Source organism: Eurytemora carolleeae, unplaced genomic scaffold (genome assembly GCF_000591075.1).
Source record: "Eurytemora carolleeae unplaced genomic scaffold, Eaff_2.0 scaffold156, whole genome shotgun sequence".
Lineage (NCBI taxonomy): Eukaryota > Metazoa > Arthropoda > Copepoda > Calanoida > Temoridae > Eurytemora > Eurytemora carolleeae.
Window position 1 is genome coordinate 289,263 of NW_019396479.1, and position 26,678 is coordinate 315,940.

General features: G+C 32.7%; 1 protein-coding gene across 1 annotated transcript in view; it reads left to right on the plus strand.

Annotated features, from left to right (window-relative positions):
* Positions 1-18,984, plus strand: part of LOC111704031 (hemicentin-2) — a 34,382-nt gene extending 15,398 nt beyond the window's left edge. Inside the window, exons 8-22 of the mRNA XM_023476143.1 lie at positions 490-566; positions 4,764-4,834; positions 5,826-5,943; positions 7,120-7,212; positions 7,933-8,044; positions 8,913-9,026; positions 9,218-9,930; positions 10,072-10,389; positions 10,887-10,997; positions 11,268-11,413; positions 12,562-12,706; positions 13,091-13,370; positions 14,731-14,821; positions 16,290-16,519; positions 18,849-18,984. Of these exons, the coding sequence (XP_023331911.1) occupies positions 490-566; positions 4,764-4,834; positions 5,826-5,943; positions 7,120-7,212; positions 7,933-8,044; positions 8,913-9,026; positions 9,218-9,930; positions 10,072-10,389; positions 10,887-10,997; positions 11,268-11,413; positions 12,562-12,706; positions 13,091-13,370; positions 14,731-14,821; positions 16,290-16,519; positions 18,849-18,955 (2,726 nt within the window). The 3' untranslated portion in view covers positions 18,956-18,984. The remainder of the gene's footprint in view (positions 1-489; positions 567-4,763; positions 4,835-5,825; positions 5,944-7,119; positions 7,213-7,932; positions 8,045-8,912; positions 9,027-9,217; positions 9,931-10,071; positions 10,390-10,886; positions 10,998-11,267; positions 11,414-12,561; positions 12,707-13,090; positions 13,371-14,730; positions 14,822-16,289; positions 16,520-18,848) is intronic.
* Positions 18,985-26,678: the final 7,694 nt, after the last annotated feature.

The following is a 26,678-nucleotide window of genomic DNA, read 5'->3' on the forward strand; positions in this document are numbered from 1 at the left end:
CCCCCCCTCCATATAAATCAAAAGTGTAATTATTATGTTTATTATGTTTTATTTATAGTACCACAGCTTTTGCTCGCTGAGCCCCCTGGCGTTTCTAAATTTCTGAAATAATTCTTGTAAAAATATGTTTTATTATGTACACCCTAAAAAATAAATTTGCTTATTCTTTAAAAAGTAAGTTCTAACATTTTATTTTGAATTTGTTTATGGTCGATTTGCTTCTACCTAAATATATTCTGGGAGGATGTCAGCAGCTTTTAACTAGCCGTAGCTATTTCAACTACTTATCATATGTTTACAAAGGAATTGAGCACATGCAAGAAAAAAAAATCCCTACATCTTTGCATCCTGATGCGTGTAAATCTTTGATATTTTTATCTATTCTCCAATTAGTTCAAGTTGGAATTGGCAGCACCCAACAGGGGTAGTTCAACTAGCCAAAATTTTCTATTACTACTTCTCACAAATTAATAATTTAGTTTTGTTTAGATTTTCCTCGTGTTTCTATTGGTCCTGAGAATCCACTGAGAGTTGAAGAGGGAGATACTGCTGTTCTAATGTGTCAGGTTAGGGAAACAGGGGTTACCATGAAAAAGTGGAATACGAAGACGATTTCAAATAGTCAACTGAACAAGAAGTACAGTAATTGTGCAGTGTACACAGAACTGTTTCACTCCATAAATTGATTTTCAACTTCTTGTAAAACTATTTCCGGTATAAGCAACATCATATACTTAAAAAATTGCTCAAATGGTGTCTTCCTATTCCGTATTCCGCATGTCTAGTTTCTAAAGCCAAGTGTCTAGATTCTAGTGCCGAATTGTCTAGTGTCGAATTGTCTAGTGTCTATTGTCTAATGTCTTGTGTCCAGTGTCCAGTATTTACTGTCTATTGTCTAGTGTCCAGCGTTTATTGTCTATTGTCTAATGTCTTGTGTTTAGTGTCTAGTATTTACTGTCTATTGTCTAGTGTCCATCGTTAATTGTCTATTGTCTAATGTCTTGTGTTTATCTAGCGTCCAGCGTTTATTTTCAATTATCTAATGTCTTGTGTCTAGCGTCCAGTATTTACTGTCTATTGTCTAGTGTCCATCCTTAATTGTCTATTGTCGAATGTCTTGTGTTTATCTAGTGTCCAGCGTTTATTGTCTATTGTCTAATGTCTTGTGTCTAGTGTCCAGTGTTTACTGTTTATTGTCTATTGTCTAACGTCTTGTGTCTATCTAGTGTCTAGAAAGTAGATTTGTAAAATATTTGATTGTTATATTGTCTTCAGAAGGAAAAGGAATTTAAAAAAATGTAATTGTAAAGGTTAAATACAATAAAAAATTGTAAATTATTCTTTTTAAAAAATTTTGGGAACTTTGTAAGAAATGTAAATAAGGGAATTACGAAATATACACAAGTGCACACTGCACATGCAGCTAGTATAATATCTAATATATTATGAACAAGAACTGTGGTATTATACCTTTTGCCCATGTGTATAAAGTAGTTTTTTCAATTCTATTTTCTTCTCATAAATTATTTAAATGTAGCCTTGAGTTTCCAATTCTCAGGCTTTGCACCTTCATAACCCGGAGTGAACCTTGAATTATTGAAAACCCCAAAATGATAACAAAAGTTTTAAGAAGACTTCACATTTGATTTTGTTTAATAAACCAACTTTTTAGATTGACATAAATTTTTTAAAACAACATCAAAGTTAGAGTTAAATCATTAAAATGGACTAAAGACGCAATTTCTAAATTTCTAGTAGCCCTCCATTTATAAAGGGACAAATCTGATTCACAAAGTTACCCTATGAACCATCTCTGATCAAGGAAGAATGAGATATCCTTATTTGTCCGGATGAAAAGAAGTTAGTTGCGGATTTAAGTCAATGAGTCAATAAATAGAATTGTCGAAATTTGACCCTTTATAGTTAAAAACACGAGAAAATAGTTCTTATGTTAAAGGGTACTTAAAAATGTGTAAACAGACTCTTAAAAGATGAACAAGTCCCGTTGCCTGTCACAAAAGTTCTGCTGGTTTTGCTAGATTAATCAAAAAAAAATGTCTAATATTTCTGTCAAATGTGAAAAAGTAAAAAAGAACTAAAAGTTGATTAGGTTTCTCATCTATCCATCAAGGGGTTCAACTTTATTTGTGTTAATAATGGAACAATTTTCTAGTGGTTTTAAACTTTAAAAATCTAAATTGAGTTATATACTCAAATAAAAAATATATAGGATTTAACATAAGAAAACTGAACACTCACCACAAATTCTATTTTTCTAATACATCGTAATATAATTGCTGCGCTACCGGTTGATGAAAACCTTTGATATTTCAAACTTTGACTGTTTTAGGTACAGTGGTCGTCGTTTATATTAATTCATTGAAGACGACATTTCGATTTAAGATTTGTGAATATAAACAAGCCTTTTTAAATACAGGTTTATAAGTGAACAAAGAGCGGCTGTATAATTGTTTCCAAGTTTCACGCAAAATATAATTATGATTTTCATATCTTTTACCTGAACAGAATGCTAGAATTGTCCTAATGAGTAAAAAATTAAATGTAAATGTGGTAAAATATTGGGGCGCTGAGCGCTTAAAATATATTTTTTTCCACCATGATTTCAAGGCTGAGTGTACTTTACTACTTCCGTTTTATCTGCTCAACCGGAAGTAGAAAGGATCCAAGGATTCCTTGATATTGAAAAACTTTTCTTAACATTTTCAAACTCTCCGAATAATCTTTTTTCATCATTATTGTTAAAGCTTCTCGTAAAAATACACACTTAAAGGGAGAATAATAACAAGAGGAGAACAAGCCTTATTAAATCTCGAGATTAAGAAAAAGAGTGGATCAAGCATCAATCCCGATATCCACCATTCAAAAGTTTCCAGCTCGGGATTTTTTTATAAAAATTACCTCTAAACGTTCTTGCCGGGCCGGTTATCTTGAAAAAATAATTTTCTATATTTTGCTAAAAAGGTTGCACCCATCTAATCCCACAGTTGTTTCCTTTCAAAAATACTTTTTCTCCCCCCCCACTCTTTTGTCATATTGGGAAGGGGAGGGGGGGGATAATTAATTTTAAAAATTTCAGAGGTCAAATAGGTCAAATATGAATATAAGAGATGCAAGCGTTTATGAATAAAATACTGCCCCTCTGCTGGCTTGTTTAATGGAAGGTATCTACATGAAATTATATCTTTTACCTTCTGTTCTTTAATCTGGTCCAAACTACCCAGCAGAGGGCATGACAAACCTATATACCAGGGGCTCCACAACTATATACAAGAGGGGGTCCACAACTATATACAGGAGGGGGTCCACTACACCTCCCTATCTATTGTAACATGGGACAGTGGCCTAGACACTTTAAATCAGATCTAAGTATGATGGGTTTAATAAACTAGACTAGAATCCAGCCAACCTAGGCTATTCTCATGCAAATATAGGTTTAAAGAGACTCTTTTCGTAATTATGTTGATTTTAAAATTCCATTTTTTGAAATCTAACGTGCGGCTTTCTTTCGCAGAAATAATGGTGAAACATGTCAAAATTAAACACTTTTCAGACTAGAGACAACGACTATATCACTCGAATTTTCAACGTCCGTTCCTGAACATCAGTTATATAGATTTTAGTCCTGTTTTAGTCCTCCTTGTTATAAAAGTCTTTATATACTCTAGTCCTGTTTTAGTCCTCATATATTTTTGCCTTGTTAAAGTATTATAGATTCTAGTCCTATTTTAGTCCTCATACATTCTAGTCTTATTAAAATCTTCATAGATTCTAGTCCTGTTTTAGTCCTCATAGATTCTTGTCTTGTTTAAGTCTTCATAGATTCTAGTCCTGTTTTAGTCCTCATAGATTCTAGTCTTGTTTAAGTCGTCATAGATTCTAGTCCTGTTTTAGTTCTCATAGATTCTAGTCTTGTTAAAGTCTTCATAGATTCTAGTCCTGTTTTAGTCCTCACGGATTCTTGTCTTGTTAAAGTCTTTTTATATTCCAGTCCTCTTTTAGTCCACATAGATTCTATGCATGTTTCAGTCCCCATAGATTAAAGTTCTGTTACAGTCCTCATATATTCTAGTCCTGTTTGAGACATAGTCCTGAACTCGTTTTCTTTGATTCTTATCCATTTTTGTCCTCAAATATTCTAGTCCTGTAGTAGTCATCATAGCTTCTACTCCTGTATATTTGAAATCCTTTAGTTATTTAACATCATCACAAGTCATAATTTTATAAGATAGATAATCTTAAATAAATATATTCTTAGCTTTCAATTGTTTTGAAGGAGTTATTTTCTCTTTTCATGTTTTCATTAATCTCAAATCTTTTAGTAAATCTGTAATACCCAAAAAATACTGCAATATTATTCGTTCTTAGCTAAAGAATATTGATAGCAAAAAAATCGTGCAAAGGAACTGAGTCTGTCTTTGTAACAAACTCATAAGTTCTAATTCCTATAATTTTGCAACTTATTTTAAAATTAGATTATTTGATCTAACAGAATTCATAGTTTAAAATATCTAAGGTCTATGACATTGCAAAGATATAGGGATTAAGGTTGTGGCAAAAACTCAATTCCTTTCGCACCGGAAGTTGGCGGGACTATTGCGCAAAAAACGTAATGTGATCTCAAACGTGATTGAAAATAAAATATCTTTAAGAATTTAGTTCTATGTGATAAAAGGCTGAAGCCGATTGTTTGTCCGTGTATTTTTGAAGATGCCTCCAACTCTTGATATTCAAGTTTTTGCTAGGTTGATGCAAGACCAGAGGTGGAAAACGTAAAATGGACGAGAGAGGGACGGTACATAGCAACCACTTTCAGGTACATAGCAACCACTTTCAGGTACATAGCAACCACTTTCAGGTACATAACAACCACTTTCAGATACAAAGCAACCACTTTCAGGTACATAGCAACCACTTTCAGGTACATAGATACCAACCACTTTCAGGTACATAGCAACCACTTTCAGGTACATAGCAACCACTTTTAGGTACATAGCAACCACTATCAGGTACATAGCAACCACTTTCAGGTACATAGCAACCACTTTCAGGTACATTGCAACCACTTTCAGGTACATAGCAACCACTTTCAGGTACAAAGCAAACACTTCCAGGAACATAGCAACCATTTTCAGGCACTTATATACCAACCACTTTCAGATACATAGCAACCACTTTCAGATACATACACACCAACCACTTTCAGGTACATAGCAACCACTTCAGATACATATATACCAACCACTTTCAGATACATAGAAACCACTTTCAGATACATACACACCAACCACTTTCAGGTACATAGCAACCACTTCAGATGCATACACACTAACAACTTTTAGGTACATAGCAAACACTTTCAGGTACACATCAACCACTTTCAGGTACATAGCAACCACTTGTAGGTACACAGCAACCACTTTCAGGTACACAGCAATCACTTTCAATTACATAGCATCCACTTTCAGGAACACAACATCAACTTTAGGTACATAGCAATTATTAAATAAATAATCCTAAATATTTCTGTACACTTAAGTTATATTTCATCAAAACAAAAAATCCATCATGGTAATTATAAAAAAAAACTTGTAGAAATATTTTTATGTTTTTTGTAGACACGTGACACCAACAGTTGACAGACGGGATGAGTGTCTATATTACATTCTTAATGTGTTTAGACACGTGATACCTACAGTTGACCGGCGGGAGGAGGGTCCATATTATATTCTTAATTTGTTTTGACACGAGATACCAACAGTTGACCGGCGGGATGAGGGTCCATATTATATTCTTAATTTGTTTAGACACGTGATACCTACAGTTGACCGGCGGGATGAGGGTCCATATTTCTGTGAAGCTGACAATCAACTTGGACAAACTGGGAAAGGAGAATTAAATCTAATCGTTCTTCATGAACCCAAGGTATCACAGTGTTTAAATATATCCTAACGTTTTGTTCGTAACATCGAACAACCGGAAACCATTTCAAAATAACGAACGAAATATTGGTTCAATAGAATGTTAGACTGTAAATAATTAAGAAATCTGCTCTGTATTAGTGATATTGCTAAGGAAAATATTACTATAATTGTCACTAAGGGACATAATATATTTCGACGGTATTCTCATTTCCCGTAGCAATATCAATACCATGCATCAGAAACATGTTCTTAGTATAGGATTATCTTCTTAATTTCGAAAAAAATGTACGCAATTCCGATACACTATACACTACTGCATATGAAACTTTATTTTTATTTTTATTATTTTCAGGGTTTGTTAAACAAGCGTAAAGTAAATATTTTGCTTATACATATTTTTACCAATAACAAATTTTACATCTTCCCTATAGGAGAACTAAAAAGGTATTGTAAAAAGAAAATCTTTTCTTCAAAAAAAGGATAAAACATATAAATCATTATAGGAGAAGTAAAGTCCAGTGTTCACTATTCTATAGAGCAAATAGAATCATAAACTTCTCAGATTCAGAACTCGGGTGTGAAATTTCATTTAAATGTATTTTTACAGCTTAAATGAATGTTCATATATTTATAGAATGGGTTTTGAAACCCGAATTGGGCGCACACTGCACAGAACAATTGAATCAAGAATTAATTTATTTTGTTTAACAATTTTTCTAAGACATCCTGGGAATAAAGAAATTCATTTTCCTTATTCTGGAGTTTAAATATTGTATCCAACGTTTAGATATCCCTGGATATATTGTATCCAATGTTTAGATATCCCTGGATATATTGTATCCAATGTTTAGATATCCCTGGATGTATTGTATTGTATCCACTATCCAGTGTTTACAAATCCCTGAAAATATTGTATCTAAGGTTAAATATACCTGAGAATATTGTATCCATTGGTTAGATATTCCCGGAAATATTGTATCCACTGTTTAGATATATTTGATATATTGTATCCAATGTTTAGATATATTTGATATATTGTATCCAATGTTTAGATATCTTTAGTATATTGTATCCAATGTTTAGATATCCCTGAAAATATTGTATCCATTGTTTAGATATTCCCGGAAATATTGTATCCAATGCTAGATATATTTGATATATTGTATCCAATGTTTAGATATCCCTGGAAAGGTTTAAAGAGGTGAATGCAGGGGAAGAAGTTCGAATACATTGTAAAGTAACAGCCAACCCTCATCCTGTTTCATTCAAGGTAAAACAGTTTTTTGTTGGTACAGTAGGACCCATCAAACTCTGGATTAAAATGACGACATTTCATTATTCTTTTCTGTTTATTTGATGTTGTTATAAATTAAGAAGTTTCACCAGTAGCTTGAACTTACCAAGTTGCGGACACTGCACAATTGTTGTTTTTCATGTTCATTATATCATATTTTGAATGCAATGTCGTCTTCCTATGTATTAATTTATGGGCCACACTGTAAATATTTCCCTTGGAAACATCAAGGAAGGTTTACAAGTAACTTTATGTTTCTAAACAGTGTACTGTAGAATCTGGAATAAAATGTAAACAAAATCATCACTGCTCTGGCAGGATGAAACAGCAGTACACGTTTTGTTGCATATAATGAAGCAAAAAGAGAAAAGTTGCAACAAAGATGGAGAATTTAGTGTTTAATTATGGTGAAGTTTCCAAAGTTGAAGCAAGTCGATTTTCCAGAGAAACCAAAAATAAAGATAAACCGTTTAAAATACAAAAAAGTCATAGATTTCTTTTTTATATTTGATCATACAAAAGGTACCGTTGTAAATCGGACATTGCTGTGCTTTGCACGCGGGTCCCTTGATATTACGCTTCCGGTCCATTTAGATAAACAAATGATGTTACCCTTTAAAGCATTATCATTGAATCAAGAACACATAGTTATCCAATATCCATGTTTTTTCCTCTGAAAATTGATTATTTGTTTAGTGGCGACGGCATGATACCCCTGGGTTTGAACAGGAAGGAGAATATCTAAACATCAAGGATATATCTCCCCAGGATTCAGGAGTATACTCTTGCTCTGCTACTAATCTTATTGGTAAGTTCATAAAACATTTCAATAACAAGAGATATTTTATTTCTTTGTAAAATGTTATTGTTATTGTCACAAACTCTGATTTTCAAATCCCTTTATCTTTGCAACACAATATTGTAGACGTAAGATACTTCAAACTATGAATTCATGTTAGATCAGATAATCTAAGTTTTAAATATCAAGGTTTACACCATTAGGTTGCAAATATATAAGAATTAAAAAATTTGAGACTCAATTCATTTATGAAAAAATTGGTTTCATTCGTTCCCCTGAAAAAGAAAGCATGTCACTTTTATGCTTTGACTTTAAACTTGGCAAATTTTAACCAATCATAATTCAAAAGATTTTTGTAAAACCTTGAAACCTTTTTAGGGCTAAGAAAATATATTTCTTTAAGTGAATACTATAACCAACTTTTCAAACTTAGGAGGCCGCTAGTAGGAGTCAAGAAATATTTTCTGATTTTTTTGTCAAAATATTATTATTAATTTTTTTGATTCTAATATGATTAGAACATAAATACTATTCATGTTAAAAATTCATTCAATATGTATTTTATTAATACAAATTTACCAATTACCATGAAACTTCAGAAGTTAGTGCATTTCCAAACTGAAAAAAACCTTTAAAAAATCCAAATATGCATTCAGAAAGTTAAACACATTTCAATTCAACAAATGGAATAGTTTTTTTAATAATCTGAAAGTCTTATTTCTTATTCAGCAACTTTTTATCATAACATTGTTCCAATATCAAAGTTTTATAAGTTTTAAATTGTATATAATTTTTGTATTTGGTCTGTGTAAAATGAATTTTTAATGTATGAGACTGAACAAAATATAGGAACCATCTATAAAAAACTAATGTTTAGACCCAAGTGGAGAAAACACCCGTCGCAGAACTGGAAACGGAACCATAGAACTTGCAGTTCGTCACAAACCTGGAGTAGGGTTTGTTCAACCTAGCAGGCCAGCTGGAATTGAAGGTATAGAGATTAGTTTCACAAATTTCTAAAGAATATATGTGTAAAGCTAAAAGAACCAGTTAAAATTTGAAATTACCATTTTATCTTGTTTAATGTATTGGGTTGATGGAATTTCATGGCTCGGCTGGTTTTCTTAGAAGATCCAATTACATTATTGCAATTCTGTATGTAGCATAATTTCCTTGGTTCAGGTAAATCAATCACTCTGACATGTGGAGCTAATCCGTCTGGGTTTCCGGAACCTAAATTTACATGGTGGAAGGAAGGAAACCCTACACAAGTTCTCTCAACTGAAGCATCCTTAACCATCCGTCCGATTAGAATGGACAGCGGGGGAAACTATATTTGCAAACCATATAACGAGTTGGGAGATGGTACTCCTGTAACCTGGGAGCTCAATGTGGAACAGGAACCAAGGATAGTCTCTGGACTACAAGAACGTATTCTCCGAAAGGTTGGAGATACAGGACTGATAATGACCTGCAGCGGCATTGGTAAACCTAAACCTGATGTAACATGGTTTAAAGATGGAGCTCCAATTGATCCATCAGATAGCAGAATGTTTAGTGTAACCGTTAGTGCCCAGCAGAGCTATCCTCAAACTACCACCAACGTTATCTCCTCAATACGATTTACTGGATCTGCCCGTGAAGCTACAGACGGCATCCATCCCTCTGATGCAGGAGAATATGTTTGTCAGTTTGAGAACAATGTTGGTCGAGCACAATCGGCAGTAGTACTGAAGGTGGAGCATAAACCTATTGTGTCACATAAGCACAATAAAATAGCTGCTGATCCAGGAGAGATGGCTCAAATACCCTGCAGGATGAAAGCCTTTCCTGCTCCCTCCTTTGAATGGGAATGGCAGAATGCTGCCGCAAGAAGCAAAGTAGGCTTCTACGAGGTATTAAATTACTCTTTCTTTGATTAAAATGTTGATTATTTACTTCAAATGTATTCCAGTTATTTAATCTTAATTAATGCTGGAAAGTAGTTAATCCAAGGATTTTAATGTTGCAACTTTATAATTGGACAATTAATTTAGATTCCTATGAGACAGATTGGAGATAACGAGTATGAATCAATCCTACGAGTATCCAATGTCAATCCATCCTTCTATGGTGAGTTTGTTTGTAAGGCTGGGAACAACATGGGATCTGTTCGAACAGTCGTAAATCTTGTCAAGAAAGGGCGACCTGAAAGTCCCAGTAATCTTGAGTCTACGGATACAGGACCAAACAGTATTGTAATGAGCTGGGTTGAGAACTTTAATGGCGGACTCAACAATACCATGTTTAAACTTCAGTATAGAGAACTGGGAGGAAGCATTTCCGATGCTAAAGAGATTGGTTGTAGAACTAAGGTAGGTTTTACCTTATCTAGGATTGGATATTTCTTTTTCTTTTTTAATAATTGATTCAAACTTATAAACTTATAGCATAGTTTTTAGTAACCCTCCATGCAAAGATGTCCAATTCAAAACTGTACTCTTGAAACCTTTCTCTGTTCAATACTATGGATGATTTTTTTGATGTCGTTTGTTAAAATAATTTCTGACCGTTTTCCTACAATAGAAATGCGCAAGTAACTTGTGCAGAGGCATATCTATTATTAATATCTAATTCATAGTTATATGAAGAAAGCTTTATAGGGTAGTGAATTTTGCAATCCATCTTTGCATGCAGACTCACTTGAAATTACGTTAACAGTCCCTTGGCTTCATACAGAAAAAAACTTTTGTTTTGTGTTAAAAAAATATTTTAAATTTTTCATGCATGTCAAACTTCTTAGATATTTTATCAAGACTCTTGAAAACAAAACAAAAACTAACTCATTTTAAAAATAAACATTTGTTTTTAGAACTGTAAACTATCTGACCTAAAACAACATACAACCTACATTGTCCGAAGCAAGGCTATCAACCCCCTGGGGGAATCTAACTGGTCAGAACAAGTGTCAATCACTACTCAGGAAACCAATTAAACTCATACCAAACACTTGATTTAATTAATTCACATTCTAAAAAATATTTTTTTCAACTTCATAAAAACTATAGCAGAAGTGGCCGGCTTTGCTCGTGGAAAAAAATTTCGAGTTTTGAAAAAACATTCTCGAGTTTTAGAATTTTTTTTCAGTTTAATAAAGTTTTTTTTTGATAACTGGAAAAAATGAATTCGAATTTGCCTAGTCTATGTAACAGGACTAATTTTTAATAAAGAAATTGAATGGTTTTGTGCTCAGATCGACGTGTCTCAAATACCCCGTGCAGAAAGTTTATATTTTGAGATATCAACTAAATCTATTTCCTTCAAAGTGAACAACTACCCGCTGAACCTGATGGGGAAGATAGAGGTGATGACGGAGGAACAGAGTTGGACACATCTTAGGAAAACTAGCATTTTATAGATAATTAAAGGATAAAGGGATTGTTCAGCCATTTTATCATAGGATAGATAAAGGGATTGTTCAGCAATGTTATCATAGGATAGATAAAGGGATTGTTCAGCAATGTTATCATAGGATAAATAAAGGGATTGTTCAGCAATGTTACCATAGGATAAATAAAGGTATTGTTCAGCAATGTTATCATAGGATAAATAAAGGGATTGTTCAGCACTTTTATCATAGGATAGATAAAGGGATTGTTCAGCAATGTTATCATAGGATAAATAAAGGTATTGTTCAGCAATGTTACCATAGGATAAATAAAGGGATTGTTCAGCAATGTTACCATAGGATAAATAAAGGGATTGTTCAGCAATGTTACCATAGGATAAATAAAGGTATTGTTCAGGAATGTTATCACAGGATAAATAAAGGGATTGTTCAGCAATGTTATCATAGGATAAATAAAGGGATTGTTTGGTAATTTTTAGAATGAGGAGCGCATTGAATGATGATCCAAAAGACCAGAAATATAGATTATTGTGTAGTTTCCTATTAAAACACCATGGATCCTCCCGTGTCTTTCTAAACATACTCTAAGCTGAAACGGTGTAGGACATAGGTTGCTTTTTTCAAAGGACAAGGTCAATTATTTTGAAAAAAAACAAAAAAATGACAAGAATAAATGAATTGGTTTCGTTCGTTGACATTTTTCTCTATCCATATGGAGAGACCACAGTAAGAACTGATATTTCTTTAAAAATTACTGAAAAAAGTATAAATATTTTCTTTTCTTGGGAGGATTATAATTAGTTTTATTCCTCCCTCAATAAGGATCAATGTGTGATTCTTTTCCAATAACCAAAAATTAGTTTTCAAATAATTATATTTATTTGCTAAAATTGAAAAGAAATTCACTGATACAAGTAGATTCATGCAGGATCACTCAATTTCCTAATTAAAAATGTATTTCTCAAATTTAGATTAAAATTGAGTTTAATTTGTGAGAAAATTTTTATTAAATATTTAGTCAAATATCTAAAAATTTGGTTCAGAGAACACTTAAACATCTGTTCAAAATCAGAAGTTCAATTCAAGATTTTTAAATACCGTTTCTAACTTAGTTTTAAAAATGCTATTGTTTCTGCAGGAGTGTGTCTCTAAAACATCATCCTTACAAGTTTGCTGTCAGCTCGGATATAGAATTCCAGAATGTTCGAATCCGACTATGTTTGGAGAGTAATGATATGCTGTGTGGAGCTTACACTGAGGCTAGTGTAGTTGATAGAATACAGGTAACAAATTCAATAATAAAAACATTTCTTTAAAATGTATTAAATATCTAATTTACAATGTTACCCTTTTTATCAAACAAACATTTTAGGGTGCGAATCGGACATAAATAGAGAGTAACTTGAAACTATGCGACTGCGAAGTCCCTTAACTGTTTATACGTTGGCTTCATTGGCATTGTATAAGATTGATTTTTACAATTTACAAACTTATTGTGGGTCTGTCCTAGTATACGATTTTTGGAAGGGGGGGGGTCCAAAAATCGTATACTAGGAAATTACCCTTATTGCTTATAAAGTTTTAAAAAAAGTGTTTAACGCTTTAATTATTCTATCTAAAATTTGTTATGATCCGCTTGACCAAGAATTACCATTTTATTTTTGTAGGAGCAGGCCCTGTTTTCCGTTGATGGTGAGTCTTGGTTAGTGGCTGTTATTGTTGGTGTTCTTGTAACAGCTGTCATCTCTCTAATAGTTCTAGCTAAATTCTGCCATCAGCGTCACTCCAAGAACTCAAGTTTATTGCAGAAAGAAGATATGTCTGTATCTAAGCCTGATCTGCTGCATACCTCCCTGTCCTATGATAAAATCACTGCGTTAAGCAAGGAAGTTGACGGAATAACTGACAATAATCTGCAGAGGAAAATTGGAGAAAACAGCTCGGGAGGTAACAATGATGAAAGTTAGATTAAAATACTTTTCTTCTCAAAAGCGAACATTCGAAAGCATAAAAAAACGACAAACATTTAGTTGGACAAACCGTTAGGGCTACCTCACAATTTTTAGTCTGGCATAATCAATGTCAATAAATTCTTGAGAAAATTGCTTAATTTTTAAAATTAAGTTGAAATTCAAAGTTCTAGATTAGGAATTTTAATTTTGAAATTTTAAATTGAAATTTTAGATTTAAAGAAAATTTTATTTTAATTTAGATTTGATGTTTTATTCCTTTTGTCTGATACAACCAATTCTATGAATTGAATTAATTTGAATTAGAAAAACAGACATTTTCCACAATTTAAATGAATTCTTCATGCAACTATCTCCAGTTAATCAAATTCTTAAGGTTTGCAAACAACTTTATACAATGATACAAAAAAAGTCTTAAATAACAGTTTTTTTAGTTAAAAGAACTGTAGAAGAATTTCACATGACACTTTATGTATATATATCACCGGTTACAGAGATATCTAAATTTGTAAAGGTTTACAGAGTATTAAACTTGACATGCCATTCTACCAATAGAGGGTTATTTAAAACTCCGATAACAGCTCCCTTTATGAGATTATTTAAGAGTTTGTGAACCGAGTTATTCTGTTAATGTCTTCTGCAAAATTGATCCAATAATGTTTACATTTTATAGTAATATTTTTGTAACAAATCAAAAACTTTGCGCATTCCTTAACTTTATTATTTGAGTTTACAGGGTGTAGAGACAAATTAGTGGTTTGATTGATACATTTCTTATTCGAGTAAATTGATTGTTATTGATTAGAACACTATATATCTAAATATATATATATATATATTAATAACAGAAGGTTTATGACAAATAAATACATTTAAGTAAATATTTACGCACAAAGTGCCGGGGCTTTTTATAATGTACACAAATGATTTGGCTTTGTATAATATACAAAAGTGTCGAACCGGGCTTCATATTATGTACAAAATGTCAGGTCTTTTTAGTATGTACAAAAGAGCCGGGTCTTTAAATTATGTACAAAAGTGCCGGGCTTTATATTATGCAAAAAAGTGGCTGTGCTTTGTAGTATGATCAAAACTAAGTGTAGAGCATCATTTGATATCAAAAGTTCTCGGGCTTCGTACACATGTGCAAAAGTGCTAGTGTTAAGTACGTTGTACAAAAAACCCTTGGGTTTGCTTAATACACAAAAGTGCTGGGGTACTGGGTACATGGTGATCAAAATGGCATGGTGTAATTAAAAAGAACTACATAAATATATTTGTATATAATGTTAGGCTGTCCATGTCATTATATCAATAATTTCTATTTAATGTTATAGGAGTTGGAGACTCAGTTAACTCCCAGGATTCTCTTTGGAACGTTCCAGGAGACGAGTATAGGTTTAAACCCTCCCTGGATCAGATGGATAGGTAAATATATAGGTTTTAACCCTCCCTGGATCAGATGGATAGGTAAATATATATGTTTAAATCCTCTCGGGATCAGATGGATAGGTAAATCTATAGGTTTAAACCCTCCCTGGATCAGATGGATAGGTCAATATATATGTTTAATCCCTCCCTGGATCAGATGGATAGGTAAATATATAGGTTTAAACCCTCCCTGGGTCAGATGGATAGGTAAATATATAGGTTTAAACCCTCCCTGGATCAGATGGATAGGTAAATATATAGGTTTAAACCCTCCTTGGATCAGATGGATAGGTAAATATATAGGTTTAAACCCTCCCTGGATCAGATGGATAGGTAAATATATAGGTTTAAACCCACCTGGATCTAATGGATAGGGAATAATTCATCTTACTGGGATCAAACTTCATGGAAAACAAAGAGTAGTTGAACTTTGTAGACTAAACTTAAACCAATTCACTTTTGTGCTGATTTAAATTTACGTGTAGTTAAACCCAGTGTACCTAATTCCACTACTTATTGTTATTCAATCACTGTGCTTTTTTCTAAAGATGTGTGTGAATGAATCCTAACGTGGTGTAAGATCTATTGAAATTTAGCAAAGACAGATTACCCTATAATCAAACAAAAAAGTATAAATTGCAAATATGAAAATCTACATTTGACGGTTTAAAATAGGTTCTGAATTGACTACGAATCAGGACCTTAGGTTTAAAGAATTAAGACTGACTTTGCTTCGTGCTAACTAAGAATTAAATGTATGCAGTACTCCTTAGTCTTGCATTTTCTTTTCAAACTAAAACCCTGTTTAATTTTATCCTTCTTTGTTTTAAATAGTTTTCCATTTTAGACTCAAATTCTGCAACAGTTTAATTATTATTTAAACTAAATCCATTCTACTAATGTTTATACATCTAATTGCAAAACTTTATTTAGTTAAAGGGACCTGTCAACGTAATTTAAGTACGATTTTCTTTTAAAATATAGTCTTAAAGGATTCACAACAGAAAACCTTTAATTCAATGCTAAAAGGAGCATGTCCGATTTGTGTCCCGAAATGGCCAATGGGTGTCCCAAAATGGCCAATATGTGTCGCAAAAATGGCCAAAGGGTTTCCCAAAATGGCCGATTTGTGTTCAAAATGACAAATATCTGTACCCGAGGATAACTTTTTATTCCATGGATAATCCCTTAAGGCTTTTTATTACAAATTTATCTAAATTTAAAGATGCTATTTGTGATTTTTTTTTGACAGCTGTACTTTTTATGCAAAAATTACAGTTTTAACCATATTTCAATTTCTCTTGGTGTACGCCTTTCATCTTTCAAACCTTGACAATTTGATCTCGCAATATTTAGAGTTTTTAATATGAATTGTCGTCTACAAAACCATATTTCAGCAATTTGAGAGTAAAATAAATTTTGTACAATGTAATGTTTTCTAAATATGATAAAAATGATATTTTAGGTTTGATGCTGATTATGCTCATTACCCCCAACCCGAGGAATATTTAGCAGACCTAACTACCAAGTATCTAACTGACCCTAATGGATTTAACCTGGTCCAGCCCAAGGGGCTTCAACAGGACCTGAAAAGATTCCAAGGGGAATCCAGCTTTAACGGGTTCGATCATGGACAATATTTTGCCAATGGTGATCAGTATGCCGTCCCAGCTAAACTTAGATCTAATATACAAGGTAAATAATAATTTATATATGTCATCTTATTTTGTCCAGGAATTCTTGTTTTCATTTTCCCCGGGATTCCTGAGACCAACTTGGTCTTATTTTTCCCAGGAATTCTGGGACCAATTTGTTTTCATTTTGCCCGAGATTCCTGAGACCAACTTTTTCTGATTTTGCTCGGGATTCCTGGAACAACTTGGTCTTTTTTTGCCCGGGATTCTTGGGTCCAACTTGGTCTTATTTTGCCCGGGATTCTTGTGACCAACTTGGTCTGATTTTGTCAAGGATTAATGGGACCAACTTGGTCTGATTTAATCCGGGATTCCTGAGACCAACTTGGTCTTATTTTGCCCGGGATTCTTGGGACCAACTTGATCTTATTTTGCCCGGGATTCTTNAGAGGTGCCGGTGTACTAGGATTAATGGGACCAACTTGGTCTGATTTAATCCGGGATTCCTAAGACCAACTTGGTCTGATTTTGTCAAGGATTAATGGGACCAACTTGGTCTGATTTAATCCGGGATTCCTGGAACCAACTTGGTTTGATTTTGCCCGGGATTCCTGGCTTCATTTTTTTATTTTGGCCGGGATTTTTGGGACCAACTTGGTTTTATTTTGTCCTGCAATCCTGGAAATTCTCACGTTGTCCAGGGAGGGCCCATTTTCTCTCTAAACCATCCAGGAAGCCGCGGACCAAAGGGCTAAACAATAAATATACGGAAAATTGCTTTTTTGGAGAGGTGGGAACAGTTTGTTTATTCATTTTATTAAAGACAAAAAAAAAGTTTTTATTTTTCTGTATTTCTGTGTTCTTGTCATTGGTAAAATGTAAAACCCTGATTCCTGAATTGCCAGCAATTTGTAAAGAACTGTGGACATTTTGTCAATACAGGACACAACCCTCTCATTCTTCAAACTCGGGAATTTACAAAATAAAGCAAATTTTTAAACTTTAGGTCCAGCAGTTTTTCATAATTCATTTAAAACAGCAGAATGTCGGTATTGGCATTCATTTCTGATCAGAAACGCAATTAATCAAATATTTTTATTTTTACCATTTGTTTGAATGTTTGAAAAGTACTAACGATTTGCTAGCTTTTTGTTGATGGACTTTCATCTATCTTTTAACGAAAAAAACTAAAACTTTATAAAAAAAAAACACCCTGAATAGTGTATAAGGGGAAACGTGACGGTACACCAATTGAACCATCCACTTTTAGTAAAAATGATGTGTCATGCATATTCTTGCATTCTAGGATACAGTGAAAATATCATGAAACTTGTTTATTTTATAGTTCGGATTTCTATCGGATATTTTCTTGATTAACATTTAATTCAATTGAAAATGAAGTTAGGATTCAAGACAACTATTAAAAATAACTGTTAAGTTTAAAAAGAAGGAAAAATGCTAATAAATGAATTATTTTACATCTTCGAAGGAAAATCTGTATAATCTATAGACTATGTGTTTCTTATTAAACATGCTTCCCAAATATTATATAGGATTTTTTAATCAAAATTTACAATGTTGTTATATTGAAAAATGATATAAGTTTTTCATATTTTTTTTTAAATCAGAAATCTTCCAATATTAAAAAATATCTTCTTTATGATGTCATCTTGCATATAGTATTTTTGAGCTTTATTTTAACAACATATCTTCACACTTCTTTATAAATTTCTTTTTTGAAATGTCTGTGTCATAACTCAATAAAAACGGGAAATAAGGGTCTAAAAACTCGTTTGTAATTGGATTTTTAAGAGTGAGGGCATTTAAAAAATATTTACAATTTACGATCCAATAAGCCATATTTCAGGCTTGTAGATCAAAAATAACAATATCATAGGATCCTAAAGTTTCCAACTGGAGTGAGTAAATTTGGTAAAAATAAGATAATCTCCGTTTGCACACAAGTGTCTATGCAGACTTGCTTGTAATCGGATTTTCAAGATTGAGACAATTTTGGATATTTACGTACAATTTGCGATTTAATAAGCCCAATTTTAGGCTTGTAGATCTAACAGTAACAATTTTACTGTAATAAACTGTAACCTAACATTGTATATAAAATTGTGCAAGCGGAGATTATCTTATTTTTTTTACCAAATTTTTAGATCTACAAGTCTAAAAATTAGGCTTATTGAAGAGGAAATTGTAATTAGATTTTTGAAATGGTCTCAATCTTGAAAATTCGATTACACACAAGTCTGTTGATCCAATATTCCCCGTTTTTTTTGAGCACCCTGTAACATATATTTACATCATATATGTATATTTTATTCATTTATATCAAAGATGACTTCTGTGAGAAAAAATGAATTAACCCCCTGTATTTGTAGGTCTGCCACTGAACGGTACACTGAATAGAGAAAAGAATTACTACGACCACTCCGACCAAAGTTCCCAAGATACACCTAAAAAAGTGATCAGAGAAATAATCGTTTAAAAGCTAAAAACGTCATCAATGCTGATGAATAATGGACAGAAAATGAAAAATGCTGAGAGTTAATAATTATATCTTAGATCATATTTGATAATTTGATTATTACGAACTTTTAAGAACATTGACCATACTCCACACAAGAGGTCTAAATTGATTTTATTTTAAGAAACTTTAATGAAAAAGATTTTCAACCAAAAGTATTTTTCTATCAAAAAAAAAAAAAAAATTTTTTTTAAATGAAATAAATTACAAAGTAAAATGTGCAAACGCAGTACATATTGCTTGTACAGTGTACACCTCCATGTTTTTATGCACATGTTTATGTCGGCTGTGAACTATATACTAAAATATTAAACGTAAAGCAATGTGTGCAGAACTAGGAATATGTTTGTTTATATATTACTGTGACGCAATACTAGGGCTGGGCAAAATTTCGGTAACAAAACGAAGGTTTTAGAAAATATACGGAAAACCCGTTAATTTTTAATGTTAACGAAACGAAAGTTCCGTTCTTACATTTAAAACTAAAGCTACATGAAATTTTTCTTTTTTAACGGTTGGAACTTACCTTTAACCAAACGGCAAGAAACAGTTAGAACGTGCACAGCCCTACGTAATAGGACAGCTCAGAAACTGGTTTTGTGAAAGTAAACAATAGAAACAATGATTTCACAAGCCCGGTCCAAAGAAACTCCGATTTTTGTTACCAATATATGTTATTTTTTTTTATAAAATTTGATTCTTACAGTTTTAATACGTAATAGTATAAAGTTTAAACAAATATTTCCCCCTTGCATCCCCCCCTCCAAACCTTATTTTTACTTACGCTGGATAAAGTATATTTGTTGTACTGTACAGTGATCAATGGAAAATATAAATGTACTGTTACTACAAGAAAATAGGATTCTATTTCTATTATATATTGTGCCTGAAAACCTGTTCAGGGTTACCCGCCACAAGATAAGACTTCGTAATTCCCACTCTAACTGTGGGGTAACCCTGCAGAATTCTAACATACATTGCAGTTATTGAGACTATTTTTAATTTGTTTTGTTTTTAAAATGTAAACTGCGAATTAACCAACTCTTAATGGGAACGAGGACGTGAATTGATGTGACCCTCCAATTATAAAGTTGTAGGATTTACACCAGTCATTATTTTGAGACAGAAAATATGGATTTCTATCAACATATCCATCTTTATATTGAGGGTCACTTGTAATATCGTGCAGAGTCTCTTTAAACCTCGTAAACCTCGGATACACTTCATTGCAACATTTGTAACACTATTGTAAATCTAGTCAATTATTTATTTAACCTAGAATGTCGTGACATTGTTACAACAATATTCTATTCTATTCTATTCTATTCTATTTTAAAAAGTATGTTTTTTGGGTAGAACTTTAATCAAAGAAAAGCTCTGACTTTCAATTACATTAGATCAAACAAACAAAATTTTAAATTAAAATTTATTTTGATAACAATGTTTAACTTTGTAATATGTATTAAATGACAATGGATGTTCTTAGATTTTGTTTATGTTCTCTCCTGATCTCATTGTACAAAATTTATGTAATAAATTTCTTATTAATTAGTTTTATAATTTTATTTTTGTTTAAAGTAGCCTGTAAGCCCTTATCGGAGTACGTGACATGTATCATGATCTCATTTTTTTCATCTGACAACCCAATTAAGATTATTTTTTTTCCTGTGATTTTTCACATTTTTTAATATTGACTTTGATGGTTATTATATCGTAAGAACTGAAGTGGATCCCAATCCAAATCCCTTAAAGGAAAGAGAAACCTATATAGAAGATTTATTAAAAAGATTGTGTCTAAAATTCACTACAAATATACATTTAAAATTTATCTTAAAAGTATTTCTGAATAAATGACAAAACATACGATTAGATACTCACGGGCAGCCGCAGTACATTTAAATATCCGAGCTGGGTCAATCTTTCCGGTCCCAGTTTGTACTGTACCTAGCTCTATGGACAGGACTAGCCGGTGCAACAAGGTTGAGACGGTCAGACTGTATGCTTCATATAGGTTGAATTTAATTTTCCTAAAGGGCAGAGGTGCCGGTGTACTATTCCATTTTCAAATTAGAAAGTAATGTTAAGTGTTTCATGTCTTCCCTGCATCAGATCTTACAGCTAGATTGAATTTACAAAAAAAATATTTTCTTTATTTTTATTCTGTAAACTTGATTTGTACAAGTAGATGCCATTTCTCTCTGTCTATTTTCCAAGAAGCGTGTATAGAATATTTTCAATTCTGATGTGGAGTTGGTTTTCCAAAAAATGTCTAATTCAAAATGAGTTTTAAAGGGTTGTTTTCTATGATATAACCAACGAAATTTTGGCTTTCAAAGGAATTTATCTTTTGCCACAAACTCTAAAATCATAATTCTTATATCTGTAAGCTCAAATATCTCGGTTACAAATATGTAAGAATTAGAAAATCTCAGTTTGTGACAAAGGCGTAATTCATTTAACTGCGATCATTGTTTTTTAAGTTTAAAAGAATACAATTATTTTCTTTTTTCAGGCTTTATTTTTCTAATTTTCAATACTTTTTATCCGGGGCCGGGGGAGTGATTTTTTAACTTCTTTTTGAATCATGTGGGCACCCGGATCTAAAAATTTCATGATCCGTGCCGGTACTCTACACATACTGTATATGCAGTCAGTCGTACTGTTCAGTCAGGCTACTCAGTATAGAATCGACCCAGGATGTTTTATTGTGGTATCTGGGATCCACAAATACGTGCAATAAATGGTATCTAAAAATCTACACTTCATGAGATTTATACAAGTACTTAAACCTGTTTATATCTATCATGTTTGTAACCTGATGACGCTGCAGCTCGGGTTGGTCCTATTCTGCGGGCCCAACTCCTCATGCGTTGTCATGTATATATATTTGTAACCTGCACCACAATACTTCGGCTATCTCCATATATTGAGATAACTTTATATGTTTAATGCACGTACATAATTAACACCCTAGTAATAAAATCATTTACAAGTATAAGAATATTTATTGATACATTCAATCTCACATTTATAAGTGTATACTGATATATCAAGTACATAATAATAATAGCTTAACATTAGCTCCAAATCCCTTGGTATCATTAAGGTTTCTTAGCTTGACGGTTAAGCACTGTATCAACCAGGACGCCGAGTCTGGAGTGTAGGACTAATATAATCTTTAGTCCTTCAATCAACCTTATATCCTTATCATTGCAGGTGTGCTGGTCAACCCGCTCCTGTAATATCTGGAGCAGATCCAAAACCTGATTGGACAACCTGTCCTTGACCTCCATCATTGTTGGGTCGGGGTGTAGCCTGTACTCTTGCTCTATGACCTTCCCTGTGTCCCATACATCAACGTTGGGGACATCAGTAGGCTGCTGTGAGCTAGTGTCCCTAAGGGACATGATACTGTCTAGCTCCTGGCCCAATCCTTGCAATCCTTGGATCACTTCTCTGTCAAGCTCCTCTAGCTCTTCCATGACGTTCTGCATCATCTTGGGCAGATCTTCATCATCAGGATCCTCATTTCCATCCTCTACAACCTCCTCAGCTACATCTTCATCCTCTGAAGCAGGAACAGTGATGATTGGAGTGTTCCCACTTATGAGAGGAGCAAGGTCTGCTGGATCAACCTCTTCTCCATCTAGTTCCTCGATATAGGCAGGGTTCTGCACTATGACTGAAACTCGGTTCATCTTCTTCTTCTCTCTCGTTCAGAAAGGTTCTCTCTGTAAGCTGTCTGTGCACGGTATGTAGCACAGGTCCCTGGACGGCTATGTGCAGTGCGACTTGTGTCTACGCTGCAGCGGTCCGGGATGTACTGACTCATCTGGCTTCCTGTTGGATTCAAGGGACCGTTCACTCATATATCAAACAATCCGGAATACAACATTTCTTTTTCGAAAGATAGGAGAAACAGTCATGGTGATTGAATCATTAAATATTTTTTTTATTTGTCCTTCAAAATTATCATAAATTAAATATTTATGACTATTGCCTAGATATTATTTCTTGCCTTTATTGAACTTTTTTTTAAACTTTAAACATTGAGAAGTGATTCAACAATAATTTCCTATTCTAAAATAGTGGAAAAGCTGTTAATATTACTAGACTTTCAGTCCTTTCAGGGACTGTATAAGCGTAAAGTTTCTCATTTATCTACAAAAATACGCTAATTTTTTAACACTACTTTGTAAGCTGTTTTAAGTTTTGAAAATATTAATAATTACTTTCCAAAATTTGCAGAAAACAAATATTTTCTTTCGAATTTTTAAAATCCTTTTTTAATGTAAAATATTTGGTTATGTTTACGTACACAAGTAGCGCGCAGCTGTGTTGAGTTCAAACTGTACACCGCGCGCATTTGAAAAGAGATTCAAGTGGTTTTCAAGATATTTGAACAATGAGCTGTCTGTACTCGATAAACAGTCAAAGGTTTAAGGGTACCGTTGTAAATCAGACATTGTCATCTTTGCTTGAAGGGTCGTTTGAAATTACGCTTACAGTCCCTTTAATAAGATAAAGTCATTATACTGTATATTAACCAAATTTTATTATCGGCGTTAACAGCGTTAACGGAATACATTTTAGGAGTCGTTAACAGCGTTAATGATTATCTCATATTAAAATAGGGAGAAAATAAGAAGACAACATTAAAAAATATCAAACAATCCCTCCTTCTATAAACTTTCTTTAAAGGGACAGACCGGCTATGTTAAGTATTTAAACTGAGCATGCAGTGTTTTCTTTGGGATTTTTTTGAGACATATAAAACGTTTCCATGATGTATAATTTATGAGTTTGAGTTCATAGTCGACGTTCGAAATCATGAATTTGGTTGGGTGCGTTTTCAAAATCGGTTTTTAAATTATTAAATAAACGACGAAAAATAAAGTAAAAATTATACCGTAAGCTAATACGATGTTTATGAACATATTTCATCATATTACATCAATGTAACAATCAAGTATTTCGTTTTTATCATTATATTGAATTTTTTATTTTCTATGAGTTTGTTCGCAGATTTCTACAAATTCTTCAAATGTCGTCTTTTCAATAGAAATTCCAGAAAATCTGCAGAAAATATTTGTGAATAATCAGAAATTATAAAAACTATCGATTGAATAAGATTACTTACTTTCGGTGATAAGAATAATTTGTATTTTCTCAACCTGTTCCTAAACAACTATTAGTTTATACGTAGAATTTTGCTTAAATTTGTTGTCGTCATTATTTAATAATAAAAAAAAACAATTCTGAAAACGTATCCACCCAAAAGTACGATTTTGAACGTTGGCTTTGCGCTCAAACTTAGGATTTACAGATCTTTAAAAAGTTTTATATGTCTCAAATGAATCCTAAAGAATTTGTCCACAACACTGCATACTCAGTTAAACTACCTTACATAGTCGGTCTGTCCCTTTAACCAGTCTCTTATTTATCAGGATCGCTGGTCCAAGAATTCCTGGAATTTCTCAAAACTTGTTTAAACCTTGAACAGCATTGTAATTAGATTCTATTGTACTGTCCAACAGTTGGAACTTAACCCTTGTACAGATGTAAAGGAATTGAGTCATTACCACCAACTCAAGTTTTCTAATCATTGCAACCTGACGGTGAAAACCTTTGATATTTCAACCTGGATCATTTAATCTAATAGAAAATCGTCTTCATTGTATTGAGAAAATCACCTACCACCGGTGGTATGCGATCACATCAATAAAACATATAAGAATATATTTGCATGGACGGTCACTTAAAATTATCACAGTCTCTCATCTCAAGCTTGTAAAATCTCAGAATAGAAATCTATATCAACAAGGGGATTGATCCTGAGCCCTATACTTCTAGAGATATCTAGACAGATAGTGCAGCAGTAGCATTATGCATTTAATTTAATATAACTCTTACTAATTGATCCTCATCTTAACTTTGCAAGATCAAACCTGTAAACTTACAAGTTTATATAGGAAGGATGTGGGAGGGGGCTGCACTGTGTCTTAACCAAAAATGGGGGGGGGGGTGATTGCTACCACATCTTTCGCTATTTTAGGGTTCGCCTTTATGTGACTAAGCTTTAATTGTGCTTCACGCCTTTTTTCTCAGCAAAAAATTGAGCCTTTTTATTGTCAACCATTATTTTGGTATATTGCTCTCTCATCACTATCTTTAAACAATCCTAATCTCTTTACTTTCATAATTCTGTCGTCTATCTACTTTTTTTACTACCCTCTTCTTTTTTATTTTATTTTTATCATAAAAATTGTATTTGTTGATTATTCAGTAGATTGTTTATCAATTATAACGTTTTATCTGGTTAAAAAAGGGGTCCCTATTCAAAACAACCAGCGATTGTTAAGAAGAAATATTCACATATTCATATTGTAACGATTAAGCCGAAATATAGGTCATGTTCATTTATTTCGCGGTTTTTTTTTTTAATGAATAATTGACGGATTTCCAATGTTGTTTAAAAATCAAGCATAATGGTGGATTTCAAATGTTGTTTAAAATCAAGCATAATGGTGGATTTCCAATGTTGTTTTAACTATTAAGGGATATTTTACAGGGGTAAAACATGTATCACCCACGTAAAAAATCCCTTGAATATAAACCATTAGTTACTTATCCCAAACAAAAAAAAATAATATCCCGCACTTTCTAAATCAGCAGTACATTGGTAATTTTATGTCACATTGCGAACACATACCATCTATTTGGGATTTGTTAAGAATAAATTTTAAATTTAAAAATTATTTTCATGAAATAAATTATTTTTTGATAACGCTAAATTCACAAAACTTGCCAAGAAAATGCGCAAATCTGATTTCAAACTCATTCTTCATGGAACCCCTGAGCTGAGAAGACGTGCATATAAGTGTAAAGATGGACGAGAGAAAGAAGATCTACGCCGATGATGAAGTCTTCGCCCAATTAAGGACAAGAGCAGGAAGGCTTATGTTAAGTTCTGGAAGGATTTTAAAAACTTCAATATCGATTTTGAATTTGAGGACGGACACCCTGAAGAGGAGGCTATTATTGCCTATTTGAAACATCTAAGACTGGAGAAAAAAGTGCCAACGTCATCAATACACTTCTTTTGTAAATAAGTAAAAGTATTGTTTAGTCTGCGTTCCTTTGTTTAGGCCAAAATAAAAATATTTTCTTAAATGCATGGAATTAAAGAGGATCTTATTTTTCTAAATAATCCCTAGGGATTATTTAGAAACAAATGGGGGAAATTTAGAAATTGTACATGAAAATATTAGTGATATTAACTTAGGCAAAGTGACGTAAAAAATCAAGCATAATGATAGATTTCAAATGTTAATTAAATATTAAGCATAAAGGTGGATTTCCAATGTTAATTAAATATCAAGCATAATGGTGGATTTCCAATGTTGTTTAAAAATCAAGCATAATGATGGATTTTCTATGTTGTTTAAATATCAAGCATAATGGTGGATTTCCAATGTTGTTTAAAAATCAAGCATAATGATGGATTTTCTATGTTGTTTAAAAATCAAGCATAATGGTGGATTTCCAATGTTAATTAAATATCAAGCATAATGGTGGATTTCCAATGTTGTTTAAAAATCAAGCATAATGGTGGATTTCCAATGTTGTTTAAAAATCAAACATAATGGTGGATTTCCAATGTTGTTTTAAAATCTAGCATAAT